Source organism: Abrus precatorius, unplaced genomic scaffold (assembly GCF_003935025.1).
Source record: "Abrus precatorius isolate BTA unplaced genomic scaffold, Abrus_2018 Scaffold6, whole genome shotgun sequence".
Lineage (NCBI taxonomy): Eukaryota > Viridiplantae > Streptophyta > Magnoliopsida > Fabales > Fabaceae > Abrus > Abrus precatorius.
Window position 1 is genome coordinate 24,515,859 of NW_020874406.1, and position 25,906 is coordinate 24,541,764.

The 25,906-nt window shown below is 32.6% G+C and overlaps 3 protein-coding genes and 1 long non-coding RNA gene across 12 annotated transcripts; 2 read left to right on the forward strand and 2 right to left on the reverse strand.

Moving 5' to 3' along the window:
- The first annotated feature begins 864 nt into the window (after positions 1 to 864).
- LOC113869272 (uncharacterized protein At4g37920) lies at positions 865 to 4,829 on the forward strand. The gene is made up of 6 exons (XM_027505515.1): positions 865 to 1,193; positions 1,649 to 1,926; positions 2,301 to 2,466; positions 2,909 to 3,153; positions 3,905 to 4,092; positions 4,185 to 4,829. The coding sequence occupies exons 1-6, from the start codon at positions 872 to 874 to the stop codon at positions 4,399 to 4,401; spliced, it is 1,416 nt and encodes a 471-aa protein (XP_027361316.1). The 5' UTR covers positions 865 to 871; the 3' UTR covers positions 4,402 to 4,829.
- Positions 4,830 to 6,976: 2,147 nt separating this feature from the next.
- LOC113868604 (glycine-rich domain-containing protein 1) lies at positions 6,977 to 13,463 on the forward strand. Of its 9 annotated transcripts, none has more exons than XM_027504336.1 (10): positions 6,977 to 7,107; positions 7,198 to 7,248; positions 7,654 to 7,832; positions 8,252 to 8,369; positions 8,477 to 8,731; positions 9,279 to 9,734; positions 10,419 to 10,957; positions 11,775 to 11,967; positions 12,225 to 12,380; positions 12,504 to 13,463. In XM_027504336.1, the coding sequence occupies exons 3-10, from the start codon at positions 7,675 to 7,677 to the stop codon at positions 13,101 to 13,103; spliced, it is 2,475 nt and encodes an 824-aa protein (XP_027360137.1). In that variant the 5' UTR covers positions 6,977 to 7,107; positions 7,198 to 7,248; positions 7,654 to 7,674; the 3' UTR covers positions 13,104 to 13,463. The 9 variants fall into 9 exon arrangements, with proteins under 9 accessions (XP_027360137.1, XP_027360140.1, XP_027360136.1 ...); XM_027504339.1 differs by having other exon boundaries at positions 6,988 to 7,107; positions 7,198 to 7,265; positions 12,504 to 13,455; XM_027504340.1 differs by having other exon boundaries at positions 7,069 to 7,107; positions 7,182 to 7,248; positions 12,504 to 13,455.
- A 1,355-nt stretch (positions 13,464 to 14,818) lies between these two features.
- LOC113869878 lies at positions 14,819 to 15,979 on the reverse strand. The gene is made up of 3 exons (XR_003505494.1): positions 15,766 to 15,979; positions 15,338 to 15,422; positions 14,819 to 15,172 (listed from the first exon to the last, which is right to left on the reverse strand). It is a non-coding gene; the product is annotated as an uncharacterized LOC113869878 (long non-coding RNA).
- A 3,548-nt stretch (positions 15,980 to 19,527) lies between these two features.
- Positions 19,528 to 24,992, reverse strand: LOC113869134 (probable beta-D-xylosidase 6). The gene is made up of 7 exons (XM_027505296.1): positions 24,929 to 24,992; positions 24,134 to 24,848; positions 23,614 to 23,780; positions 23,393 to 23,490; positions 22,944 to 23,291; positions 22,059 to 22,475; positions 19,528 to 20,222 (listed from the first exon to the last, which is right to left on the reverse strand). Exons 2-7 carry the CDS (start codon positions 24,842 to 24,844, stop codon positions 19,615 to 19,617), a joined length of 2,349 nt encoding a protein of 782 aa, XP_027361097.1. The 5' UTR covers positions 24,845 to 24,848; positions 24,929 to 24,992; the 3' UTR covers positions 19,528 to 19,614.
- Positions 24,993 to 25,906: the final 914 nt, after the last annotated feature.

Consider the following 25,906-nt stretch of genomic DNA (forward strand, 5'->3'; position numbering starts at 1 on the left):
TTTGTAAACGAAGTGTTAATAGCTTAGGAAAATTCCAATAGTTATATTAACCATAACTGAATTTTAAATTGATCTCTCCATTGGTTTAATCATCATTTTAATTTTAAAAGCATTCAATTTAAGATAAAATAATTCATTATTATTTTTTATATCCACACAATCAGTTTAGCGAACTCCAATAAAACATCGTTAATGGTTGCTGGATGAAGGAATTGATAATAAGAAAGTAATTGCTATTTATATTTTACTCTTATGAAAGCATGTAAAAGCCAGAAATGAAAACTATTTGAATTTTAAAAACAGTCACTTATATAATATTTTTATCGTTAGATATACATTTTTTAAATACAATTTTTTATTAAAATTAATTAAAAAATAAATAATAATACAAAATTTTTAAAAAAATAATATAATTTTAATAAATTTTAACTAATAATAGAAAATAATTTTAAAAATTGTATTCGAACGTATGAATAATATTTTTTTAAAATAATATAAGTGCATGTTTATAAAGTGCTTAATTTTAAACAAATAAATTTTTTTTATCAAAAATCTCTCATAAAGTTGAATTTTTAAAATAAAAAATAGACCACCTAAACATAATATTTTTTATTGACTATGTTTAATAATTTCAAGTACTATTTATGAAAAACTAATCCATTTTTTAGAGAAATCATACTAAATTATTCGTGGATTATATTTTCCAAAGATACAAGCATCACCACTTTGTTAAAAATATTCATAACTAAATATTTTTTGGATAAAACTACGCAGATAACAATTTTTTTTGTTTAATTAAAAAATAATCTTTCCTTTTATTTTTTAATTTAATTTAAACAGGGGAAAGGATATTATACCGAGACCTTGTTTCATGAACCGGATAAGATATATGATAAAGATTGGGGAGGGCTCGGCTTTGTTGTCCTCTGAAGAGTTCAGAGTGTGTAGTGTGGGCGCTTACATTAGTGTTCTTGCTGAAGGAACAACCTTAAAAATGAACATGAAGGGGTACAAGGTATGGACCTCAACCTTCAAGACTACCAACACCTTCATCCCTTTCAATAACAATCGCTTCCAAAGCTACCCCATAACTCCTTCCTCCTATTCTACCTTAAAGTGCTTCCAAAACCAAAGACCAAAACTTGTTGCTCAGATTTTCAAACCCCACATTCTTATATGCAGCTCTCTGCCCAGTGAGTATCATTTTCCCACTTTGTTCCCCATTGTTTATTTTATAATATGCTGTATTTTTTATATTCTGAACATGGGTTTATGAAAAAAGTTTCTTGGTCTTTATTTGAAGTGATAAGGGCGTCAATAGGGTTGGGTAGCTATATAATAGGAACGGGAGAGCAGAACTGCAAAATTCACACTATAGATTACAGTGACATGTTCCATCTGCTTTTTTTTTCTTTTCTATTTTATTTTAGTTGTCTGAATTTGTTTTACTCTAGTTTACTAATTGTTGACAGTGTTAAATATTAGAATGCCGCTGATTTTTTCTTTCCTGCTGTGCTAACAATAGCAAACAAGAGTGAGCATCTTTATATATTTTTTCCTTTTATTGGACATCTTTATCCTATCTTGTTTCTGATGTTTTTTCTGAGTAATTTTTTTGTGTTTCACTAACAAGTGAATTTCCTTTTAGGTCCACAGACTAGCAGTGCTTTCAATGTTCAAGTGGAGGAGCAAGAAGAGATTGAAATTGCAAAGGGTTACACTATGACTCAATTTTGTGACAAAATGATAGATTTCTTTCTGAATGAGAAAACCAAATCCAAGGAATGGAGGAGTTACCTGGTATTTAGGGAGGAGTGGAAAAAATACAGGGATAGATTCTACAGTAGGTGCCTAAGAAGAGCAGAATTGCAGAATGACCCTATTATGAAGGAAAAATTTATTTCATTGGAGAGAAAGATGAAGAAGGTATTACTCTATGTTTCTTACGATGTTAACAACCATGCCCCTATGCAATGCTTTTAGGAAATAGATTCTTCTATTGATGAATGAGAGTTGGAAAAGGTGACGAAACCTTTTTTTTAAAACTGTTGTGTTAGACCTTTATCCGCTCAGAATGTATAAAACAAAAACTAATCTAGATTTTGTTTTGTAGAAATGGTAATCATACATTAATTATCCTTCGGGTTCTGTCTAAACTAATAATAAGATAACATTATTTTTGTTGTTGTTAATTAGTTACTGTTGTTAGAAAGCCCAAACCAATTTACTTTCATATCTAGGCACTTGCATGGTTTTAGAGCTTCTTCCTCGGTTTGTTTGATCAGGAGTAAGCATTGCAGATTGATGATGAAATGGAAGGACACTATGAACTTCTCAAAGAAATTCAAGATAGTCCAACTGACATTAATGCCATTGTTGCACGGAGGCGTAAAGACTTTACAGGAGAATTCTTCCGCTACCTCTCTCTTATTGCAGATACATATAACAGCTTGGAGGATCGTGATGGTAATTATATAGGAGTGCAAAAGCATTGTTTGATTATGAGCTTTCTGGTCTCAATGATTATTGATTCTAAAGCAAGTAATCATCAGAAAGAATGAGATAAAATTTGATAGTTAAGAATGTTTATAGTTGAAACTTGTAATTAGAAAAAAAAAATGATCACAATAAAATTGCACTATTGATTCTTTAAATTTTTCTTAAAATAAGATGGAAAATTAGATTTCTTTTATAAAGGAAGAAGATATTGAATGTTTAAAATATGCCTGGTGAGGTGAAAAACTTGTAGAATTAAGCTTTGATGGTTTATTCTTAGTCTCACGTATAAAATTTTCTTAATGAACCCCCCCCCCCTCCCCTCTGGCACCCAGAAAAAAGTTAATACTTATGATCTTGTCTCCTATGTTGGATGTTTCTTATGTTTGGCATTGGTGTATTTGTTGAACAGGGATTTCCAGGCTGGGGAGTAGATGCTTGTCAGCTGTCAGTGCATATGATAATACTCTAGAAAATATTGAGACATTAGATGCTGCTCAGGCTAAATTTGATGATATCCTCAATTCTCTTTCTATTGATGTTGCTTGTCAGAAGATCAAAAGCCTGGCAAAGGCAAAGGAACTTGATTCTTCATTGATATTGTTGATAAGCAGTGCTTGGGCTAAAGCAAAAGAATCTACCACAACGAAGAATGAGGTATGAAGTTGAAATATGATGCTCTGTGGTTTTGTTAATGTTCTTCCACCCTCTTTGAAGATAGACCAACAGATGCTTCTAATTGTGCCCAGCCAATATAATAAGGTTTTATAAAACTTAAAACCAAGTAGAATTTGTTCCTCTTATGGGTGTATGTTTGCATATCTACAATTCCTCTTTTTGGTGCTATCTGCATGTTCAGCTTATTTTAAGATGGTCTTGGCTGCTCATTCTTATTTTTCAAGTTTTAACATACAGGACTTGAATGAAATTGTTGGTTGATGTTATATTGCAGATTTAGAAAGACTTTCAATTTTCAAATCACATACCCCTCTTTTTGTAAAGATCATTCCGTGAAGATTTTGATTGCATACAACTAGCCATCTAGGTAGCTAGACAGGTTAAATGCATTATGAAATAGTCAGACTTGTTCTGCACCCCTTTATGTTGATGCAACAGATTTCCTAATCAAATGGCATGGAAAAACAAGATGCACTAGAAAACAATGCCACGGTTTCTTGCTAAATGCTAACTGACTATCATCTTCACATCATTAGCTTCTGTTGGATGGATATGGTCATGCTATTTCATTATTATTATTATTATTATTATTATTATGATAATCAGTGGTCTAGATACCCAAAATCACAAATAAGGAAGCCATATCATTGGGTGTAGCAGGGGTTTCTTTTTTACCCTTTTGTGACTAGACTCGATTGCATTTTGCGTCACCCAGTTTTATATTGTGCAGGTGAAAGATATAATGTACCAGTTGTACAAGGCCACAAAGAGCAGCCTTAGGAGTATTACTCCAAAAGAAATAAAGCTACTCAAGCATTTGTTGAATATAATAGATCCTGAGGAGCGATTTTCTGCGTTGGCAAGGGCTTTCTCCCCTGCTGACGAACACGAAGCCAAGGACCCTAATGCTTTATACACGTGAGAGAATTTCCTACTGGTTCATTCTAAAATAAAATAAATACTTTTTTGTGGTTAGTCATACATTCCTTTCATTTTATGTGATTAAGCAGTACCCCAAAGGAGCTGCACAAGTGGATTAAGATCATGCTTGATGCATATCATCTGAACAAGGAAGAAACAGATCTCAGAGAAGCCAGGCAGATGACTGATCCTATAGTAATTCAGAGGCTGTTTATCCTCAAAGATACTATTGAACACGAATATATAGGAAAAGACACAACTCAGAAATCTGAAACGGAAGATGACTCTAAATCAGAAGTGTTTTAAGGGTTGAAGTGGAGAGAAGACAACTAAATGTGACCAAAGTGAATGAAGTTACAACTACCCTTCCAAAGATATGTAAACTACAGTGTATTAGTTCACCAGGTTTTCATTGCAAAGTTGAGGATTGCACTTATAGGTGTAAACTATAAAGTATCCACCAGAGCAAGGTGGATGACAAGTGACAACACCATTTTGAGGTGTAACTTAGAATAGAATCAATATCAGTAGGAAGTGAGTAGTTCTCTCTATATATAAACAACCCTCCATTTTTCTTCTGGAAAATTTCTTAAAAAATTAAACCAAACACAAGATGTTGGGTAATAGGACATTGGTTGATAAAAAGTCATTAGTCTATGCACATAACGGGTTAGCACTCATTGACTATATGTCATGATTTACAAGTTATCATTTACTAGTTTTATTTGGGGGCCACAATTGACTTGTGAGTTTTATAATCCGCCATTTATTCTTTTCAGCCAGATAGTGAAGGAAAACCGAAATGAAAATCTTGTCACGGGATCAACTCAGCGGCTATCATTGCATGACTCAGCAGTAACGTGAAGCATCAAGCTTCAACCATGCCCTTTAACGTATTATTGGGCCTTGTCATTTTCTGATTATATTTCTATATCTCTATTTATCTGATCATGGTCGTTTTCCGACATAAATATAGAACTCAACGTTACCATTGGACATGGCCAAGTTTCGTGATGACAACCTCATGCTTGTCCTTTTTTAAAATATTTTAATGAACCAGGAAACAATGTCCCTGACTTTACTGAAGAGTTGCAAGTTACCAAAACCTCTCATTCTATGAGTAAAGCCTATAATGGTGAAAAGATCAGGTTCATTAGCTATGATATTAACACAATTAGTTTAGTTTTTTTTTTTTTCAAAAAATAACTACGGTTGTCTTGTGGATGAAAGCATATCATGTTCATGTGTTGTATTATCTTTTTTTCTTTTGTCGTTATTCGTGTCTTATTATCAGCGTGGGTATTAACCATAAATATCTATTAAGTTGTAAAAAATATAAGATATAAAAAAGATTAGATCGTCAAGGATAGCAAGAGGGATAGGGACTTAGGATAGCCCAAGTATACTAAGATATACTTTAGTGAATTATAGAGTTGTTTATTTTAAGCTGAATAGAACTAATTTTAATAAAATTAATTATAAATTACTATGCATAATTAAAATATGTGTCAAAGTTAATCTTAACCATAAACTTTTATTAAAAAAGGTTTATTTTTTTTTATTAAACAGCATGAGAATTATTATTTTTAATTATAAACCAAATAGGCCCCAACATCTTACCTCATTTACGTAGTTGATATAATTTTTATTTTAATTATTACATAAATAAATTATTTTTATTGATATGAGAATTAATTATTCAATTATTGTGTACAAATTTTTGAAGGACGTTAGCAACACGCTTTTTAATACATTCTTAATTATAGGTTATATTTTATTGAAAATTACAAAAATTAAACGATTCCTCCTCTTTCTCATCCAAATTTAATAGTTTCCATAAATTTTACTTAATGATTAAAAATATGTTAAAAAATATATATTGCTCACACTTCTCAAATTTTTTTTTTACATTGATTGTGTTTGGTAAAACATTTCAATTAGCTAAAAGTTTATTTTACTAGCTGAAAAATTTATTTAATAAAAATAACATTGTTTGGTAATTGAAATTGATAGCTAGTAGTGTTTTTTTTATTTTTCAACTACTAAGCAATAGATATTTTGTTATCTTTGTCTTTATTATTCTAAAGTGATTTTTTCAGATATTTAATTTTTTAAACTATTTTCTTTACTTATGTTACATTAAAAAGGATAAAATATGTGACAAATAATAAAAATAAAAAAATAAATGTCACAATATTCATTATTTTAGAAAATAATAAATTGTTAATGTCTTAAGAAGAATTTCACAAAGTCATTAAATCTTATTTTATAATAAAATATTTATAAGTAAAAATAAAATTTAAAACTGATTATCCTAATTTACAAATGATAGATAATTATATTTATTGAAAATATAATTGTTAAATTTTAAATTTTGATAAACTTAAATAAAATGTTTTTATTTATCATTTTACATTTGTCAAGTAGTTTAATAACTAATTTTACTAAATATTTTCAATTCAATTAATTAACTTTTCAGATTTCATTTTTCATCTTTTAATACTTTATCTACTAATTTTATCAAACACGCCTATCTCAAAGAAAAATATTGTATTCTTTTTACCATTTCTCATGAAAATAAGTTACCTTATGCAAATGAATTGCCCTCGAAACCCGACCAGCGACTAGTTTTAGTTTTTCTTTATTAATTTATATAAGCCAGCTTAATTTAAATAATTATGAAACGAAAGATTAAATATCAGTAATTAAAAATGTTATAAATAGATTAAAATATGAAAACTAAAAGTACGATTAAATATCGAAAAAATAAATCATTTGGCTAAAATCCAATATTTCCTGTGTGACAATGAAAGGAAAATAATGATAATTTTTTTAATCAACGATTAGCCGATATATTTCCATATCTGTTATCTTAGAAAACAAAAATTATTGCATTGAGGTACAAGACATATTGTGGATAGAGTAGTTGGGTGTACTACTCTTCATTTAATTAGATCAGACGTGCATTTTGGTACTAGTTTCAGTTGCAGTACAAGTGTATATAGAACTTATGTAAGACACTAGTTCTATGTTAAGATGCTTATTTCAATGTCAGAGAAACAGAGAAGTACATAACGTAACATAAGCTTGTTTCTGTTACAGATCCTCCTTTTGAGCAGTTCCCTGTTGCAGCCTCTTTGCCTCAGTTTCTGGGTAACTCGTAATCCCAAGTGCCTTTTTTTCCCTTCTCTTCCTGTGATTTTGATACATACGACTTTTGTATTGGTATATGTTGTGGATGATCTCAATGTCTATTTTCTTGTTCTGGGCTTCTCAATGATCAAAGGATCTCAAATTTTCCCTTTTTTTCTCTTCAATTTTTCTGGTTGACTGTGTGTGTTCTTGTAGACATTGCTTTAAATATAATACTTTTTATATTTCTGATAAGATTCCTTCATATAGATGTGGAGAACGTGAAATTAAAAAAATGATCTACCAAGATTTTTGTGAAGTATTTTTCTCATGGATGAATTTTCCATTTTGACTGTAAAAATTGAGACAAACATGCCTAAGGTTAGGCACTTTAACTTACACCAAAATGTTTCTGGAAGATTGCAGTTTTTGAGGTTAAATTGAGAGATGGAACCACAACAAGAAATGGAGTGGAATGAAGCCCAGAAGATTGGAATGAGTGTTGACCTTGTAGCTGTGGCAAAAAAGCAGCTTCAGTTTCTTGCTGCTGTTGATAGGAACCGTCAACTCTATGATGGTCTTGCCCTTGAGAGGGCTATCTATAGGTGAATATTCAATGACTATACTATGAAGTATTTCAAGTATTTGATGCAGATAGCTTTTCATGCTTGAAAATAGTTACAAAGAACAATATTTTAGTTTTGTTTCATGAAAATTCGAGTCAAGAATTTATAAACGGTTTTAAAAGGAAGGATCTCTTTACATTCCTGTATTATGGATTATAATAAAGCGAAATCATCTATATCAGTTATCAGGACGAAACACCAGATTAGCTTCATCATTGCAGAGAAATATCATGTTTTTTGTCCCATGTAGTTTATGAAGTTTCATATCTTCTATCTATCTGCACTTTTTAGTGTAGTTAATGTGATGTAGGTGTAATGAATTTTCTCTTCTTATATCTATTAAAAAGAAAATCAATCTTAGTTTCTTTTGCGGGTTTTACAACAAAGTGTGTAATCAGGTATAATGCTTGTTGGCTTCCTTTGCTTGCCAAACATTCTGAGTCTCAGATTTTTGAAGGCCCTTTGGTAGTTCCTCTTGACTGTGAATGGGTTTGGCACTGTCACAGGCTTAACCCGGTATGCTTCAGACCAGAAAATTTATATTTTCATGATTATTGGCAATACTGTTTGTTTGATGGGGTTGAGTTACTAGTAATAAAATTTGGTTCCATTCTATTACGCAGGTAAGGTACATATCTGACTGTGAAGAACTTTATGGACGGATACTTGACAACTTTGATGTTGTCTCTACTGTTGAAGGAATTTGTGTCAAGCAAACTGAAGAAATCTGGAATAAACTGTATCCTGATGAACCCTACCATGCTGATTTGATTAGTGTTTTTCCAGAGGATATCTCTGAAAGATTTGCCAAGCTTGAAAAATACACCAAATATGATCTGATTTCAGCTGCTAAGAGGCAGAGTCCGTTCTTCTACCAGGTAGAAGAGAGTTAATGTTTGTTCAGTTGTCCTATTTCACATTGCACAACCAATGCAGTTAATGTTTGATATACTCTATGCTTGATATTCTAACAGAATTAATTTAAGTTACTGGGCTAGTGCTAGTCTTTGTAACCTCTATCTCTGTTTGCCAAAGCCATGATTTGAATGTTATCATGGTTTAAGTTTTTTAATATCACTCATCTTTGATTTTATCACTTTGAGATTGGCTATATTTTGCAAGATGCCAATAGATCCGTGTAGTTTCAATATACTTTGTTTTCAAAAATCTTAAGTTCAGAAAATGTAATTCTTAACATCCTTAATCGTATGATAGCATCTCCAAATGACATTAATACATTGTGATGTATCAGTACACTGTTCAGTTATGTATCTGTTTGGTTTAGTTGTGTTTGTGAAATTCATTTACCAATGGTTGGTTTAGTTGTGTTTGTGAAATTCATTTACCAATGGTCTTTCTTGTGCATGGGTAGTACATGATGCTGTATATTCTAAATGGATTTTATGTCCATTGTCTTTGGGATAGGTATCAAGATCCCACATGAAAAATGATCTCTTTATCAAGGAAGCTGTGGCCAGATATAAAGGCTTTTTGTATCTTATCAAGAGAAACAAGGAGAAGGGTATAAAATTCTTTTGTGTTCCGACATATGACATTGACCTAATCTGGCACTCTCACCAGTTACATCCGATTTCATATTGTAAAGACCTGAATGAAGCACTTGGAAAAGTTTTGGAACACGATGATACAGACTCAGACAGAACTAAAGGAAAGAAACTGGATGTTGGTTTTTCTGGAACCACCAAACAGTGGAAAGACACATTTGGTACAGGATATTGGAAGGCTGGAGCAATGTATAGGGGTAATGCACCATCTCCTATCACAAGTAACCCTTTTTCTTCTAGCATGATTTGCAAGAAGGTTGTTTCTTCCAATGAGCACCTACAAGAAATTTTGCTACAAGAACGGAAAGTTGTTGAGGTACTTTAAGATATCCTCTTATGTGCTATATGTTACATGTTTTAAGCTCTAGTTCTGAATTATGTGCATACATGTATTAAGTATTAATAAGTCCATCCAATATTTGTCGAGTCATGTAAAAGAATATCCAAATACCAAGTCCATGCCTCATATGATAAGTATTAACTAAGTTGTTTCACAGGATCATCGGTAGTGCAAATGTTTCCTTTCAGATCCCTAGAATAGTGGGTGGCTTGCAAAGCTTTTCATCATAACAAGAACTTAAATTGTTTGAATCTAGGAAAGTTGGAACGTTTGTTTATAAAGGCACTAACAGAGTTAAGATTTCGTAAGCAGCAAGCTGGGCATGTTATCTATGCTCCAGCTTTAGGAGGACTATTAGGATAATGAACTGATCTATGCGCTGCTACAAAATATAACTAGTTCTTCTTGTGTATATAAATACAGAAAAGGAGAGCCTAATTGTGTTATATTAATGCCTCCTACAATTTCTCTCTCTCAAAATGTTTATCTGCTTTGACATGGAACTGTAGTTGTTAAAGATAGCAAAGATGCAATTCAGCAACTGGGAAAAAAAATCTGTGGATAGTAATGGCAATATTTTTTCATTTTGAGGATCTTTTTACTATCACTGAAACAGCTTCCATTTATGAGTATTTGTGATTGCTTCTTGCATCCAACCAGGTTCTTTTGGAGTTTGTTGGGGTTAAAAACTTGCCAGAGGGACATGAAGGAGATCTATTTGTTTTATTTTCAAAATCACAGCCTGATCTATTCTTTGATGCTAAAAGGAGACTGAGTATTTTGTCAGAGTCTAAAGAGAAACAAGTTGCATCTTTCCAGTGTGAACCTACAGGGGAGCTGATTTTTGAACTCATGTCCTCTTCTTCTTCCAAGTTATCAATAAGGAAGTCAACAAAGACGCTTGGTTCTGCTTCTTTCTCTATGAAAGACTATCTTGACCCAGTTTCAAAACTCTATTTTGAGAAATGGTTGGAGTTGGTGCCAAGTTCTGGTACTATGAGCTCAAAGCCAATCCTGCTACGAGTAGCCATCTCATTTACTGTCCCAATTCCTGCCCCATACACACTCGAAATGACTCAATCTCGTCCATTTTCCAAAATTACATGTCTCTTCAACCTTCCTGTTAAGCCTCAACATGCCAAGAGCTGGACACATGTCACAGATGAAAGTGGCACCAGAATCATCAGCCTTCAAATGAGGTATAGTCTATACACTTTATGCCAAATTTTAAATAGAAACTCCCTGCACTCTATGCACATCATTTTCCTGTGGTCATGTTGGGGACTGATCTCTGAGTTATTCATGTGTGTAATCTACTGCTTCAAACGTGATTTCTGTTGCTACTTGTTTACTGTCTTAGAAATATCAACTTGTTTTAGTTGCATTTGAATAATGTTCCAACTGTCAAGACTCAAGTGCTTGCTGGCATCTAATTCCTTTATTATCAATGTGTTGATCAATCTGAAAAGCTTGTTAATGTGTAAATTGAAAGCCAACTTCAATTGTTCACCATTCTGTGTATCTTAGTATGTAATAACTAATAAACAGGTGAGCGATGTTTAATTCCAATTGATATAGGTCTCAGTTTCTTGATTCCCTTTTCAATACAACTTTTAACCTTCAATCATAATTATGCTTACAAGTTGTGTCAAAATGAGATCATCAATTCATGAGGCCATTGAGCACAAATTCATTCTCTCATATAAATATCAAATGTTACAAATACAATGGATATATACCTACAGAAGAGAGAGAAGATATTTATACAAAGAGCACTTGAGATTTCTGTTGCATCGAGCTGAATTATCTGCCTGTAGCAAACTTTTCCATATAGCTGCCTTATAATTCATGGAACAAAGATCTGATTCTGTTTGATGTTTGCCATACATGTTTGAATACTAGTATACTACATAGTCTATCTTCTATATATTATCTAGAATTGCTTCCACTTGTCATGAATCTTCCTTAATTAATTAAGCTCAATAGTGGTCTTTCCTATCTCTGATTACACTTTAGGGATTTGAAGAATGCAAAGAACGCAGGAAATCCTGGAAAAGAGGTTGTTGGCCTCATGAAGTCTGGTGAAACTCGCACTCTTGCTGAGTTTATGGAAAATGGATGGTCTGTTTTGGAGAATCTTTGGTTGTTTCACCTTCCAAACAAATGCACAAATGATGGGCATCTTTTTGAGCTTACGGGTACCAAGACGGTATGCATTGGTTCTAAATTATTCAGTTCTAAAATTATCTTGTCATGCCAAGAGCTCTCTTGAATCTTGGATCTTGATTACACTCCAGTAACCAATGGTCCTTCATTTGATGTTGCAAACCTAATGACCAGTACATCTTTTCAATATCATGGAACTCTAGTAGCTGCACTGGACTTAAGGCTGTTAAAGATGAACATGTGGAAAATGGGATGTGGATTCAAAGTTCTAACATTAAATTCATGTGACTTGTTTTACAGGTGAAAATTTTTCCCGGAAGAAAGTTAGAATATGAACTGAGTCACAATGGGAAAAGGGGAAATGAAATGGACTTCTTAACAGCAGTTGAATTCTCCACAGTAGATCCTTATGGGAAAGCAGTAGCATTGCTTGACTTGAGATCTAGATTTGTCAAGGTACCTTACTTTCTTGCTACTAATATTTAACATTTTCTATAGAGACATAGTGTTGTTTGTTTTATATTAATTAATTTGTTTTCTGCGTTTTTATTCCCTCCTTATTTTTCTAAAATTTAATAGTCTAAGGAAAAATGGATGGTGCTGCCTGGAATCATTCTGGCTTTTATTGCTTCTAACTTAATGAAAAAGGAAGGATATGAAGGCATCATAGCTAAAAGTAAAGATATGAAGGTGAATGTCCCGAACGAGGAAAATATGAGGACAGTCTTGACTGGAATGGAGTTGAATTGTAATGGAGATGCAGTGAAAAGTGGCGGTTGTGGGGGGTGTGGTACTGGTTGTGGCGGAGGCTGTGGAAGTATGATTAAGAGTAGTGGTTGCGGTGGTTGCGGTGCAGGCTGTGGACGAGGGTGTGGAAGTTTTGTGAAGAGTGGTGGTTGCGGTGGTTGTGGTGGAGGCTGTGCAGGAGGGTGTGGAAGTATGGTGAAGAGTGGTGGTTGCGGTGGTGGTTGTGGTGGAGGCTGTGGAGGAGGGTGTGGAAGTGTGATGGAGAGTGGTAGCTGCGGTGGTTGTGGCGGAGGGTGTGGAAATGACAACATGAAGAAGAGCAGTGAGTGCGGTGGAGGATGTGGTGGTGATCTTGTTGATAGTAAATGCAGCATTGAACACTTTTTGAGTGAGGAACCAAACTATGCTAAAGAAGCAGCAGTAGCTGCATGAAGCATGTTGCATGATTATGCATGTTACCATTGTATATATCAACGTGTGTCTGAGAGCTTCTCACTCCCAGTTTCGCTTCTCTCCCATTTATGTCTTCAAAGAAAATAGAAAAATAAAGAGGAGAGAGTTGAATATATGTAATAATCCATTTTAATTTCCCGTGTGTGTCCTTAATTATGCATTTATGCTCCTTAAGTTTATGCATATGCACTGAATATGTAAGGATATTAAGATATTTTCATGCAGTAGAAATTCTACTTGTGTTTCAAAGTTTTTCTCCTTCGTTATCGACTTGTAGATTTTGGTAGCTAATTTCGCTACTTGAAAATAAACAAAAATGCTGGTGATTTTGCTATTTCCCAAAATTTAACAAGAGAATATTGTAAACACTTCAATTGTGAGTGGTGCCAACTTCCTACCTTGATCATGACTCTTAATATTTCGCTTAGTTAATGGTATTTTTTTAATGATTTTTAATTAATCTTGTTTACATATTTAAAAACGTAAATCAAACCTTAGGTAGGTTCACAAGTTGCTCAAGCTCAATGAGTTATGTACTAATTTGTGACACAAGTAAAATATATCTTTTACATGCATTCATTAAAAAAAAACTTATTAAGAGCAAAAATAAAAAATAAAAATATATTAAATTAAAATAATAAAAGTAATCAATAATTCTGTAAGTATACGTTGAATTTGTACTAATGAATATCACTAATAAAAACAAAAATATAATTTATTTGATACAACGATGAATAATACGGTAAAAAGACTGAGAAAAAGCATTTTTTTCAACATTTCTTATTTTATTAATTAACACGAGTTTTCTTTCTTTTTATTCTTAAATTTTATAAAAGACTAATGATGCTAGAATTATACGTAGTATTAGAAAAAAAATAAAAAATTACTCATCATAAAAAAGTTTTTTTAAGAAAAGTATTAACTTTAATTATTAGGAGTTTTTTAACCAATAAAAGTGACAATATTTATTAAAAAATATATATTCTTTAATTAAAATTATTATTTTAATGTCCTTATATTAATCTTAAAGATTAAAAGTTAATAATTATTGTATAACTATCAGTATTAACTAAACCTTTATTAGAACAAAAGAAAATAATTCACTGAACCAGGACAATAAGACAGCAGCACTATATAGGTGGGGCAGATGCAAACCAAACACCTTTTACAAATTTGCATAAAATTCTAGTTGGAGAAACTAGCTCGTGTCCAGGTTTATTGCCAATTCCACGCCCATGGGATATTGAACTCTAATAGCTTAATTAATACACTCTTCCACAATCATATCATGGTCCACATTCTCGAAGCCTCCTTTGTACACTCATAATTTAAATTTTTCATTCAAATTATCATATCAGGCAACAAATTATTTATACTCTTTTTTTATTTTCATAAATACTTCTTTAAAAATTTACTGATTTTTATTCATTTGTGGAAACAGTATTCTCTGTGATTAATAGAATTTATAATTTAAAATTGAAATTCAAATAAAGAAAAAAGAAACAAGTTTAATTGTTGGAATTACAAAGAGATGGGGTCCAATAAATTCTACCCCGCAGAAACATTAGTTTATTACGAAGTGCACATACAGCTAAGGATAAAGTCGCATCATTCACATTGACGTATGCGATGTTATTTTCGAAATTCGAACCCCAATTCAAAATACAAAATGATGAGACGCAAGACAAAGATAACTGTGGAACAGAGGGGCCCAATTTAATTCACAAGAATTCTTTGTTTTCCCATTCCACATTACAAATCAAATTACTAAGAGAATCAGTGGCAGAGGCAGAACCACACCAAGAACATGTTGGAAAATGGTAACAGGTTCATCAAACACAAGCATGACCCCTAGAAAAAGTAAAACTGTTCAATTACACTTATTCTAATAACTAAGCCCACTCGAAGCATCACTCTGCATATTCTTGAAGCTTCTTTGTTTTATTTTTCTAGTTGCAACAACTTTCATATATCATCAGCTGATAAATATGATTGAAGGGTCACAGCAGCACTCATCTATAAGGCAGCAACAACACAAAGCTGCAAGACTGAGGGAAGAAAAATGGAGAATTGTGTTAATTACACAAATTAATAGAAGTTGAGAAAAAAAATTGAGAAATTTATTATTTTATTACTTATGATAATGAAAAAAGAAAAGAAAAACAAACAGCTGTCCTACATAGCATAATAGGAATGAAAAGTTGGGAACTTACCATCCTTCAATGAATCCAACCTCTCTTCTGGGTGGTGGAGCAGCATATTGTGGTGGTGCCATCACAGGAGGACCTTGATAGTACCCTGCCAACAAAATAAATGATTCATGGAAAAAGAAATGGATAAAGAAACCAAATTTGGAAAAAGAAAAAAAAATCTTTATCCCACAAAAGGGAAGGGAACAGTACTCTCCATCATCAATCTACCATATCATATCAACTTTTGAGTAGTGAGTACAATATGATAGAAGGTCTTATTTTATTTATTTAAATAAGGTGTAGTTGAAAATCAACATAAGGCCTCAACAATTGTTTGATAATCAACAAGGTCTAGTAACTATGATCATATGAGAGTGAAACATTAACATGTGTTATGAAGTAACAAGAGAAGAGAAGAAAATAATGAAATTGAAGAGAAGGTTGGTTACCTTGAGCAGGGTATGGATAAGCATACTTGGGATCACTCATTTGTGGGACAAAGTACAGATATTTGTCACTCTAAAATATGAAACACAGCACAACACAATCTTTGCACAGTTGTTGTAATATGTACGAAGCACAAGGGACTCAGTTTTCTTCACGCAGAAACCTCTAACCCCTTCCTTACCTTCCCTAGTTTGGATCTATCCTTCCAACCATTCCCACTATTCTAAGTTTCCACCTAAAGACCTATTTTATATCTTTTCATTTATCCTTTTCTTATTACATCACTTGCTACATTTACTATTTTTTCACTTTTTTTTTCAGAAGAATAATACTAAATATTTTTAATTTTTTTCTACTAATTCCTTCGTTTATTACTCTTTCTGTTTCTCAATTTATCCTCTCACCAAATAATATATAGGTTGAATAATATAATTAATATCTTTATTTATAGCAAAATTGGGCTTAAATTTATTTTTAATCTTTATATTTTCATAAAATTTTAATGTCAGTCCGTAAACAAATTAATTTTAATCCCTATTTTTCTACAATTTTTAAAGATATTCAATAACAAGTTTTTTTTATTCTAAAACATACTTCAATAAAATTTAAATATAGCAATATTTTTTTGTGAAATTAAACTATAGTAATTAGTATTTTAACGAGAAAAAAAATTAGATATTATCTTAAGTATATTTAGATATACTCTTTAATTAAAATTAGTTATGAAGATAAATTTTATATTAAATTTATAAAATAATACTAAAAATATCTAAGATATAACACTTAAGATATGTTTTCTTTTGGGATCGATTAAAGAAAAATAATAATATTTTATAAATATGAAGATGATTTAATATTTATTTTTTAGAATGATCAAACATATTTACTAAAATATATTAAATAATTTTAAAACATGGTTTGATAAGGTAACATTCCTTTTACTTTTTATTTGTCTATATTTCTAAAAAAAATCTATTTATTTATTTAAAATTGTATATAATACTAATTATTATTTTTTACTTAATCCATAAATATTTTATACACTTATCATAAATAAGAAAAATTAATAATGAAAGTCATGATTAAATTAAAATTAATTTGAACATATAAATATATAAATATTAATTATATTATTAATATATGTATTATCCCCCTAAGTTAATAAATATAACGAGTGAGGAATGAAGTTCTAAAAAAAAATTGTAAAACCACCTTTCAAAAAAAATTGTAAAATATCCATTTTTGGTGTCAAAAAAATTTCCTTACTTTTGGTAAATAAAAAAAACCCTAAAAAAATTATCCTTCTAAGTAAAATAAATTAATGATTCTTTTCAAGTGGGCCATATGATACACATTAGGTGTTGAACAAATTGCACAAGGATCCTAGGCTTGGGGCTGTGGAAGGGTTACTTCTTCTAGAAGTTATTTGTTTTGTTGATTATCCATCTTTATTACACCTCATGTTTGTGGCCATGATTCCGGGCTCCAATTTCTCTTTGGAGCTGTTTATTTAAAAAAAGAATAATTTTAAACTATTGAATGTAAATTAAGACATGTATTCAAATTAATATAAACTATAGATTTTAAATCAAAACATATACTCAGTAAAAAGGATTAATCTAAAATTAAGAATAACCTTTTTGAAATGGATGGAAGAGTATATTGCAAAGCATAAGAAATAGCAAGTAATTGGGTGTTTACTCCCCTGAAAGAGCCTTATACCGCAGACTGAGGGGTTGTTACCACCACTTGTTTAGGTGTCTTATGTACATTGAAGCCTTCTTCTCTGTTCTTTTGCATTATTTTCAGCGCTGACAAAGATTGGATTGCAAATTTCAAATCCCTTTATGCCAATGAGAATCGCTTCATTTTCATTTTTCATCTCATTGAAAATAATATACCAGAAAAATACACAAAGCCAAATGAAAAGGACGCTTGAATTTTCCACCGCTGAGATGCTGATCTTTGATTATTGACTGTTAGTGACGAAAACTTCCAAATAGCATGACGACGAGATTTGAAATTGTGATCGTTGATGTTTGGCAAAGTAAGCACATCAAAACCCCATTCAAAAAAGAACAACTTAAAGTGCATTTCTTTTGTAATTTTTACACGGTAGGGCTGAGCAATGATCTTGCAATTGCCTTAACAAGCTAAGTGCTAAATAGAATTCTAAGCATTTGGTTTTTCTCTAGTAGTTATATAAGCTATATTAAATTATGCGATTATATTCCTATTAAATTCATATAAATTAAAAATATATATACAGTACTGATAGATCTCAACTCTCAAGAGACAATGGCGATTATAATCAGTAAAGGGGTTTCCATTATTCACATAATCACATTCTTCAACATATTCTCACCGCTACCGTTATGTTGGGTGTATTAGGATTCATATTACCAATTCGCGAGTTTCTTCGGCAGAAATTAAGGGAATTATTATTATTAAACTAATGATATAGGGATAATAAGGTGCTACCCAAATGCACTCTCTCTCACTCTACCTCTTTCTTTTAATTTCGGTTAAAGTTATCATAAATAAATTTATTATATTGTTGGAGTTGGAGTTGGAGTCACCAACTCCTCAAAACCCAATCGCTTACATAATTTCTTTTAGGCTTTGAAATTGCTTACTTTATAAACAATTAATTGCTAGCCACAATCTTCAATGAGGTAGACAAACATATATAACTGACCATATGATGAGAGCTGGGATATTTAATTAGAATTGATTAATATCGATGTTAAGAAAAGTTCCAACTACTCCATTGTTTAGGGTTAGATTCTTCCCTTTTATTAGATTAAAAAGAGGCTAACTAGTGCAATACATAGACTACACTCATGGCTATGCAAGAGAACACATGCATTGTTGGTCTTCACCATACTTCAATTTTGGGGAGAAAAGAAAAATTAAACATTTATTAGATTAAAAACAAAAAAGACATTTAATATATACTTCTTAAATAAACCCGAATTTGTCACCCCAAACTCAAAGTAGGATTCAAGCCTGGACCCCTAAGTTGGGTTTACGTGACCTTTCGTAACCTCTACAATAATGAACAAGTGCAAATAAATATTTGGTGAGTCGTAATTGAAATTATTGATCAATAATAATAATGTAAAAGTTTTAGCGTGCAAATAACATAACTGTTTCAGGAAAGACTACGCTGTTGTAATTTAGATTGGTAGTTTTACATATTATAAACCTTTATATGTTAACTGTAAAATTAAACGAAACAAATAACTATTACCAACTTAGTTTCCATTTTTTACGTAGTTTATTTGCACTTATTGGTTACACCTTATTGAATTCTTGTTATTTTTAAGTTACTTTACTCCTTTATTTGTTACTTTCTACATCATATTATTAGTTTCTTCTTTGCATCATATCATTCATACTACACATTGAATGTGATGGTTCATTCATTGTTACTTTTTTTTTCTTTTTGTGTTTAATATGTCCTTGAGAAAAAAAAGAATACATGTCTTCGTCATACCTAAAAAAGAACCTAATACAAAATTGAAACTGTTACGAATAACGTGTCATGCTCGATTCATGACATCCTTTATTAGTCATTCATTTATGAACTCTTTGATTTCAAAAAATATTTTTATTTTATTTTTAATCACAAATCTGTGATTTTGTTTTGTTTTCTAAAACCAAATAATCACTAATAAGTTCTAGTAAGAATATTCACCGGGACCAGTGACCATGACCCGGAAATAGAACCTTCTCTCTTCACTTCTTTATCAAAAATAAGACATTTGAATTTTATAATATCTATACTTAAACTTTTTAGTAAAATGTCAACCCATCAATAAATTACACAACTGAGATCTAACAAGCAATCAATAAATTTCAATTGAAACAATGTGCTCTACATCCCCTACGCTCAAAGTGTGGAGGCCCAATGGCAATATCCTTTTTCCTTGCTTATCTGCAAAGCTGAAATGTTCACAAGGATCTACTAAAATGCTTGTTTCAGTAGATTTGTTAGAAATTGTATGCAGACGACTGAATCCAACTAGTTGGGTCTCCGGGGAGCCTTCTATAACCTTTGACCATCTAGAGAACAACATTACAACATGGCCTCCATCCAAATCACCAAGGTTTGTCACAGAAATATGCACTGATAAACTCAGTGAGTTGCAATTTTGCAACTCATCAACTTGAATATAATCAACTCCATAAATCTCTTTCTCTACCTCATACAACAGTTTTTTTCTAGAACCATCCTTGATGATTCTAGACAAACTAATTTTACTTGGAGCTGATAAGAACTTGTAAGAAAAGTCACTATAACTTAAACCATGCCCAAATCCGTATACTCTACTTCCAATATAAAATCGGTAGGTCCTTCCTGGATAATCACGTGTAGGATCAGCTCGCATGCGCATGTCATTCATGGGAACATTAGTAAATGCCTCAGGGTACCAAGTCATTGGCAGCCTTCCAGCTGCATCAATACCAACTTTGATGGTTAAAACTCTGCTGTAGACTTGACAAAGCAAATTTTAAATTCAAGTATTTCATACGTAATGACTGTCTTTGAGACAGCAAGTGTATTGTTGCATTGTGTGTGATTTTTGTTCCATATGTTTTATTAATTTATTAATTGGTGTTCTATCATTTTGGCCTGATCTATCGAATCATTAGCAAGGAAGATCCATGAGGCCAGCGAGTTGATCATTTGACAATGACTAGAGTTTTTGATTGTGTAGATTTATTGGAGGAACAAGTAACATGATTGTGAAATGATTTGGTGTAGATGGATGAGAGAATGGGGTGTATGGAAGAGAGGCTTCTCTCAGAGATATAGAGGTTGTGCGCGACGAAATCAGTGGAGAAAATGAGAATTTCAATTAGTAAGAAAGAAATTCTTCCAAAACAGAGATCTGGCTTCCGCTTTGGTGTAAACAAGGCGGAAGAATGAGGGAGATCAAAGAAAATTCTGTGGAAAAGATAAGGAACTGCGACATTTAACTTATCAGGAACTTACAGAGATAAAAGCCAAAGGTTTGTCTTTTTTATGTGGAGAGAAATTCCATCCTCTACACCAATGCAGGGATAATAAGTTGAGGTTGGTGACTGCTATTAAAGTGGATGATGAGAATAAGGAAGAAGCCTTTTCTTTTTAAGCCTTGGGGACAAGGCTGGTTGTTTAGCATGCAGTGAAGATGAGAACTGAGATCCAAGTGATTAGGAAAGGATCCATTGATGATTTGTCAGTACTATTGCTCAAAAGCACTAATCATGCATTAAACGTCATCATTGAATATCTCTAGAGCAATATAAGTGTTCTTATTTGGAGATATCAGAAATGTATGACATGTTAAAAATTATTTGATTGGATTAAACATTTAATTTGGCTATCTTTCTCTTAAGCAAATTATAACTAACACCATGTATTATTTAAATGATCTCATTTTGCCTTTGACTGTGATCTTATGGCCTATGCAATTTTCTTTAATTTAATAGACAAAAACAATTAATTGACTTGTGTTTAAAGAGTGGAAAAAATAATTGGAGGTCTTGGAATAAGGCTAGAATGAGGTGCATGAGAGGGAGGGAGGTAGAGGGGGAGGACTTACATAAAAAAAGGGAGGGAATGAGGGAGCCATGAGAGAGGGACAGAGGTGGAGGTTTGAGGGTAGGTGGAACCTAGTACGGCATTGCATAGACACTTTCATGAGGTTTTGGCACATGGCCCACACGCAGGTATTTGTTTTACACATATTGGACATGTAACAGGGACTTGCGCCTCCCACAATATGCAGTCACATGCCAAGCTACACAATTTTTATTGTTCAAGACACAAGTCCACGAGGCACCTTATAAATTAAGTGAACTTGAGTCTTACATGTTGAGATAAAAAAAATATAAAAAATTAGGACGGATTGCCACATGGCAAAATTTACGCTCTAGTAATAAATTATTTTTCACCTACCCTATGTCAATAATTAGTTTCTAATTAGGCCTTAACCTAGTTAAAAAAAAATCCTCATTGTCTATTTATACTTCCTCTGAACTACTACTTATTGCAATTTCCAGAATCGCACTCAATTACATAGCCTTTTCATTTTAGTCAAAACCTCAGCAATATTTTTATTTCTCTATTCACGTTTACGTAAAGGATAATTTAGAAAAAATGCAATTGAAGGTAGTTTAGCGGAAAGTGTAAATTAACAACTAGGACTCTAGCAGTGTAAAGAGCCTCATCCTAATTTCAAATGCTCACAATATATATAGATGCCATTGTATGGCAGCATATCCATTTATAAACCATACTTACCTGGATTGAACTCTCCAAAGATAATTTCAGCCAGTGCTTTTCCACCAGCTTCACCAGGGTACCCCACCCAAAGAATACTTGCGATTTGTTGATTTCTTTCAGCAAAAGAGACATCAAGGGGTCCTCCACCAGTAAGAACTAAAATAACTGGACTTTTACTAGCGGCAGCAACAGAGGATACCAGGTCCATCTGTTTACCAGGCAAGAGAAGACTAACTCGATCATGATCCTCTGTCTCTTGAGTTGCATCAAGCCCAGCAACTATAACTACAAAATCAGCTTGTTTTGCTATATCAATAGCCTCAGCAAAACCATCATCAGAATCACAGGGTACATCATGGCAACCAAGAGCATGTGATATCGTCTTTGCAAACTCTCTAAGTCCATCATATAAGCTTGTTGAGGAGCAAGGTATTCCTACATTATTCAGTACGAAATCATATATGAGAACAAGCGTCTGTACTCACAGGTCATTAGCAAAGATACTGAGAAACTCCTAACAGTCCCTTACACTGTGATCATCAATGTATACACTGTGATCATCAATGTTTTTCCAGGGATATTTGGAAATCAATAAAATAGGTCTATAATTTACAATGGAAAACTTTTCCTTCTCACTGAATACGATGTATTATATATTTACTATTTCAATTGATCAAACAATCAAGATAGCAAGAAAATAGATTTTGAATTTCAGGAAAAACAACATAATAGTTGTATATTTAGTACTTCAGCTTGAACATCCTGGCTACATATACCATTGACACTGGAGAGCAGGGTTTCGAAGAATGGATAACCTAACCAAGGGTGTACGGTGCAAGCAAAATTAAACAAAACAATCAATGAAGATAGGAAAATTGCAATGTTCCAATATGAAAATCATACCTGAGTACCCACCACCTAATTTAGTTACAGTTGCCATTGGGCCAATGACAGCTAAGGAGGCACCGAAATTCCTATTCAAGGGAAGGAACTTCTTTTCATTTTTCAGCAATACAATTCCCTGCCTTGCAGCTTCAAGTGCCAGTGTTTTGTGTTCGAGGGTGCAAACGTCCTTTGGTCCCAATTTACCAAACTTGCCTTTTATGGGATCTCCATCAAACAATCCAAGGCGCAGTTGAACAGAAAAAAGGTTGAAAAGAGCTCTATCTAAATTTTCCTCTTTCACCTTTGCTTTTTCAATAGCAGATTCAGTATGTCGAAGCATAAAGGTTCCACAATTAATATCCACACCTAAAAAATCAACTGATGAATTGAAAAAATCTTGGAAACAATCCAATTCATATAAAGTTGCTGCAAAGAAAACATTCGTTTAAATAGACAAACAAAAGGACCTGCTTTGAGAACATCAGCAACAGCATCCTCTTCGGATTCCGCATACCTCTGATACTCATAAACCGTAGCTACAGCATCACAGTCTGAGGTGATGTACCTATACTCAAATCAAAACCACCAATCCTGATAATCAACAAAAGATCCTTGTCTTTTCTTTTCTTTTCTTTTTTATTTCAAATTTTCACAATGACATGAATTCCAAAGTCCCTCAAAGTCTTACCCTTTAAACCCCCACTTGTTTCTAGCCAGTCTCAAGAGATCCTCACTAGCACAAGCAGGAACCCCATTAACCTCATTGTAGGAGCACATCAAGCAGCTTGCTTTCCCTTGCTGAATGCAGCCACGAAACGGCGGCTGATAAGTGTCTTCCAAATCCTGCTCCGATACCTACAACAGACACACAACCAACAAAAAAACCAATCTCACTTAACACCATACCAATTTAAAAACACCTTCCTATCAATTATCTTATGTACTCAATAAAGTAAGCATTCAACCACTTTTATATTCTCGATTATCACTTTTTTCTAACACGTGCAACATTACACATGATAATACTTATCTATACATAAGTAAGACAATTAAAAAAAATGCAGAACTAAAAACAAATCAATGCATTGGTGTAATTAAATCCTACAATTTCTTATAAAAACTTATTTTTTTACTGATATTTTATCATGCACGAATTAGAAAAACACAAGATATGAAACGTCAACGTTTTATATTCTAAAAACACTCACCACAGCATTGAAGTTATACCTAGAGAACTGTTTCCACATGTCTAAATCATAAGCTGCGAAATGTTTGCAACAAGCAGACACCATAAGGGCATTACCGTCGTCGTCGTCAACATCATCGTAAATGACAGCGTTTTGGATTGCGCGAACACCCTGAAGGCCTCTAACAAAGTCAACAGCATAAGCAGAAGCAAGCATAGGGTCCTCGCCGGGGGTCTCTTGGCCACGGCCCCACCGGGGGTCTCTGAAGAGGTTGATATTGGGGGCCCAAAAGGTGAGGCCGGCCTGGCCCACGTTGAACATAGACCGGGCCTCGACGGCGATGGCGGAAGCGGTGAGGAACCAGAGAGAACGGTTGAAGGAAGCGGCGGAGAGGATGACTTGGGGGAAGTCTGTGGCGGATGAAACGGTGCCGTTGAAGGAGACGCCGGGACCATTGAGAGAGACGCCGTGGAGGGATTCGGACCACCACTCGTAAGAGGGGATTCCCAGGCGGGGAATGGAGGAAGCGTTGTCGGAGAGGAGTTGGATCTTTTCGTGGAGAGTGAGAAGAGAAACGAGAGCGCGTGCTCGCGCGTGAATGGGGAGAGTGAGGTCGCAGAATGAGTATGAAGAGTGGTGCGGTGGTTTGCACGCGTAGTCAATGGCTACGGATAATTGAAAGAGATGGAAGAAGATGAACAGCGTCCAACTCCATTGCCATGGCTTTGACATCTCTCTCTCTCCCTCTCTCTCTCTCTCTCTCTCTCTCTCTCTCTCTCTCTCCCTCTCTCTCTCTCTCTCTCTCTCTCTCTCTGCTTCTCAACTCTTTCTTTCTCTTCTTCTGTTATCAGTTTGGTAACACACAAATGAAAATTCAGATTCCCAGAGCTCAGGGTCAACGATTAAACAAACAGATATTTTTGGGGCTTTTTTATTTAAATAATGTTTTAAAAAAACAAATTATCAAATTATAACTTTTTTAAAATTATTTATCTGTCTGAAATAATTTTAGCCATGTGTTATAATTATGTCATAATTATTAAAAAAATTATTTTTTAAATTTTAAAAAATAAATTGTCACTAAAAATATAAAATTTATAATTTTTTATTCTTTTAAAATAAATTTTACTATAAAAAATACAAAATTTTTAAAATTTTTATGCATGTCAAACTATTATAATTTTATAATTAAAAAATATTTATTTAAAAAATAAAAAAAATTTGCGAGATGGATGGCAAATCTATGTGAAAAAAAATTGACATTGCAAAGCAAAACTTCTAGTTTGACACGGGTAAAATTTCACCATTGCGAAACATTTTTTATTTTTAAAATAAATATTTTTTTAATTATAAAATTATAATAATTTGACACACTTAAGTTTCATATTTTTTTAGCGAAACTTATTTTTAAAAATAAAAAAATTATAAATTTTATATTTTTAGTGGTAAATTTTATTTTTTAAAATTTAAAAATAAAATTTTCGTTAAAATCATGACAAAACTTATAACACGTGACTTTAAAAAAATAGTTTTAAAAATATTATAATTTGATAATTTATTTTAAAAAAATATTATTTAAAAAAAAAAGAGCCTATTTTTGGATTGAGATCCTCTCCTTTTGGCAAAAACTGCAGTGTGGTCATGTTTGTAAAATCTTAACCATTTATTCTTATAAAAAACAACTCACGGACGATTTAGATACAAACACATCATCCTCGTCTTAAACTCATTGTTCCATTTTCTTCTTCATGTCAGACTTTTCTTTTCCTATTTCGTCACTTAACTATTACAATG

Coding starts and splice junctions, on each gene's coding strand:
- LOC113868604 (XM_027504336.1), top strand. CDS start 7,675: ATGGAACCACAACAAGAAATGGAGTGGAATGAAGCCCAGAAGATTGGA. Junction 7,833..8,251: donor CTTGAGAGGGCTATCTATAG/GTGAATATTCAA, acceptor GTGTGTAATCAG/GTATAATGCTTGTTGGCTTC. Junction 11,968..12,224: donor AGCTTACGGGTACCAAGACG/GTATGCATTGGT, acceptor CTTGTTTTACAG/GTGAAAATTTTTCCCGGAAG.
- LOC113869134 (XM_027505296.1), bottom strand. CDS start 24,844: ATGTCAAAGCCATGGCAATGGAGTTGGACGCTGTTCATCTTCTTCCAT. Junction 23,781..24,133: donor GGTATAACTTCAATGCTGTG/GTGAGTGTTTTT, acceptor TGTCTGTTGTAG/GTATCGGAGCAGGATTTGGA. Junction 20,223..22,058: donor CTTTGGAGAGTTCAATCCAG/GTAAGTATGGTT, acceptor GTATTGATGCAG/CTGGAAGGCTGCCAATGACT.
- LOC113869272 (XM_027505515.1), top strand. CDS start 872: ATGAACCGGATAAGATATATGATAAAGATTGGGGAGGGCTCGGCTTTG. Junction 1,927..2,300: donor TGGAGAGAAAGATGAAGAAG/GTATTACTCTAT, acceptor TAAGCATTGCAG/ATTGATGATGAAATGGAAGG. Junction 4,093..4,184: donor GACCCTAATGCTTTATACAC/GTGAGAGAATTT, acceptor GTGATTAAGCAG/TACCCCAAAGGAGCTGCACA.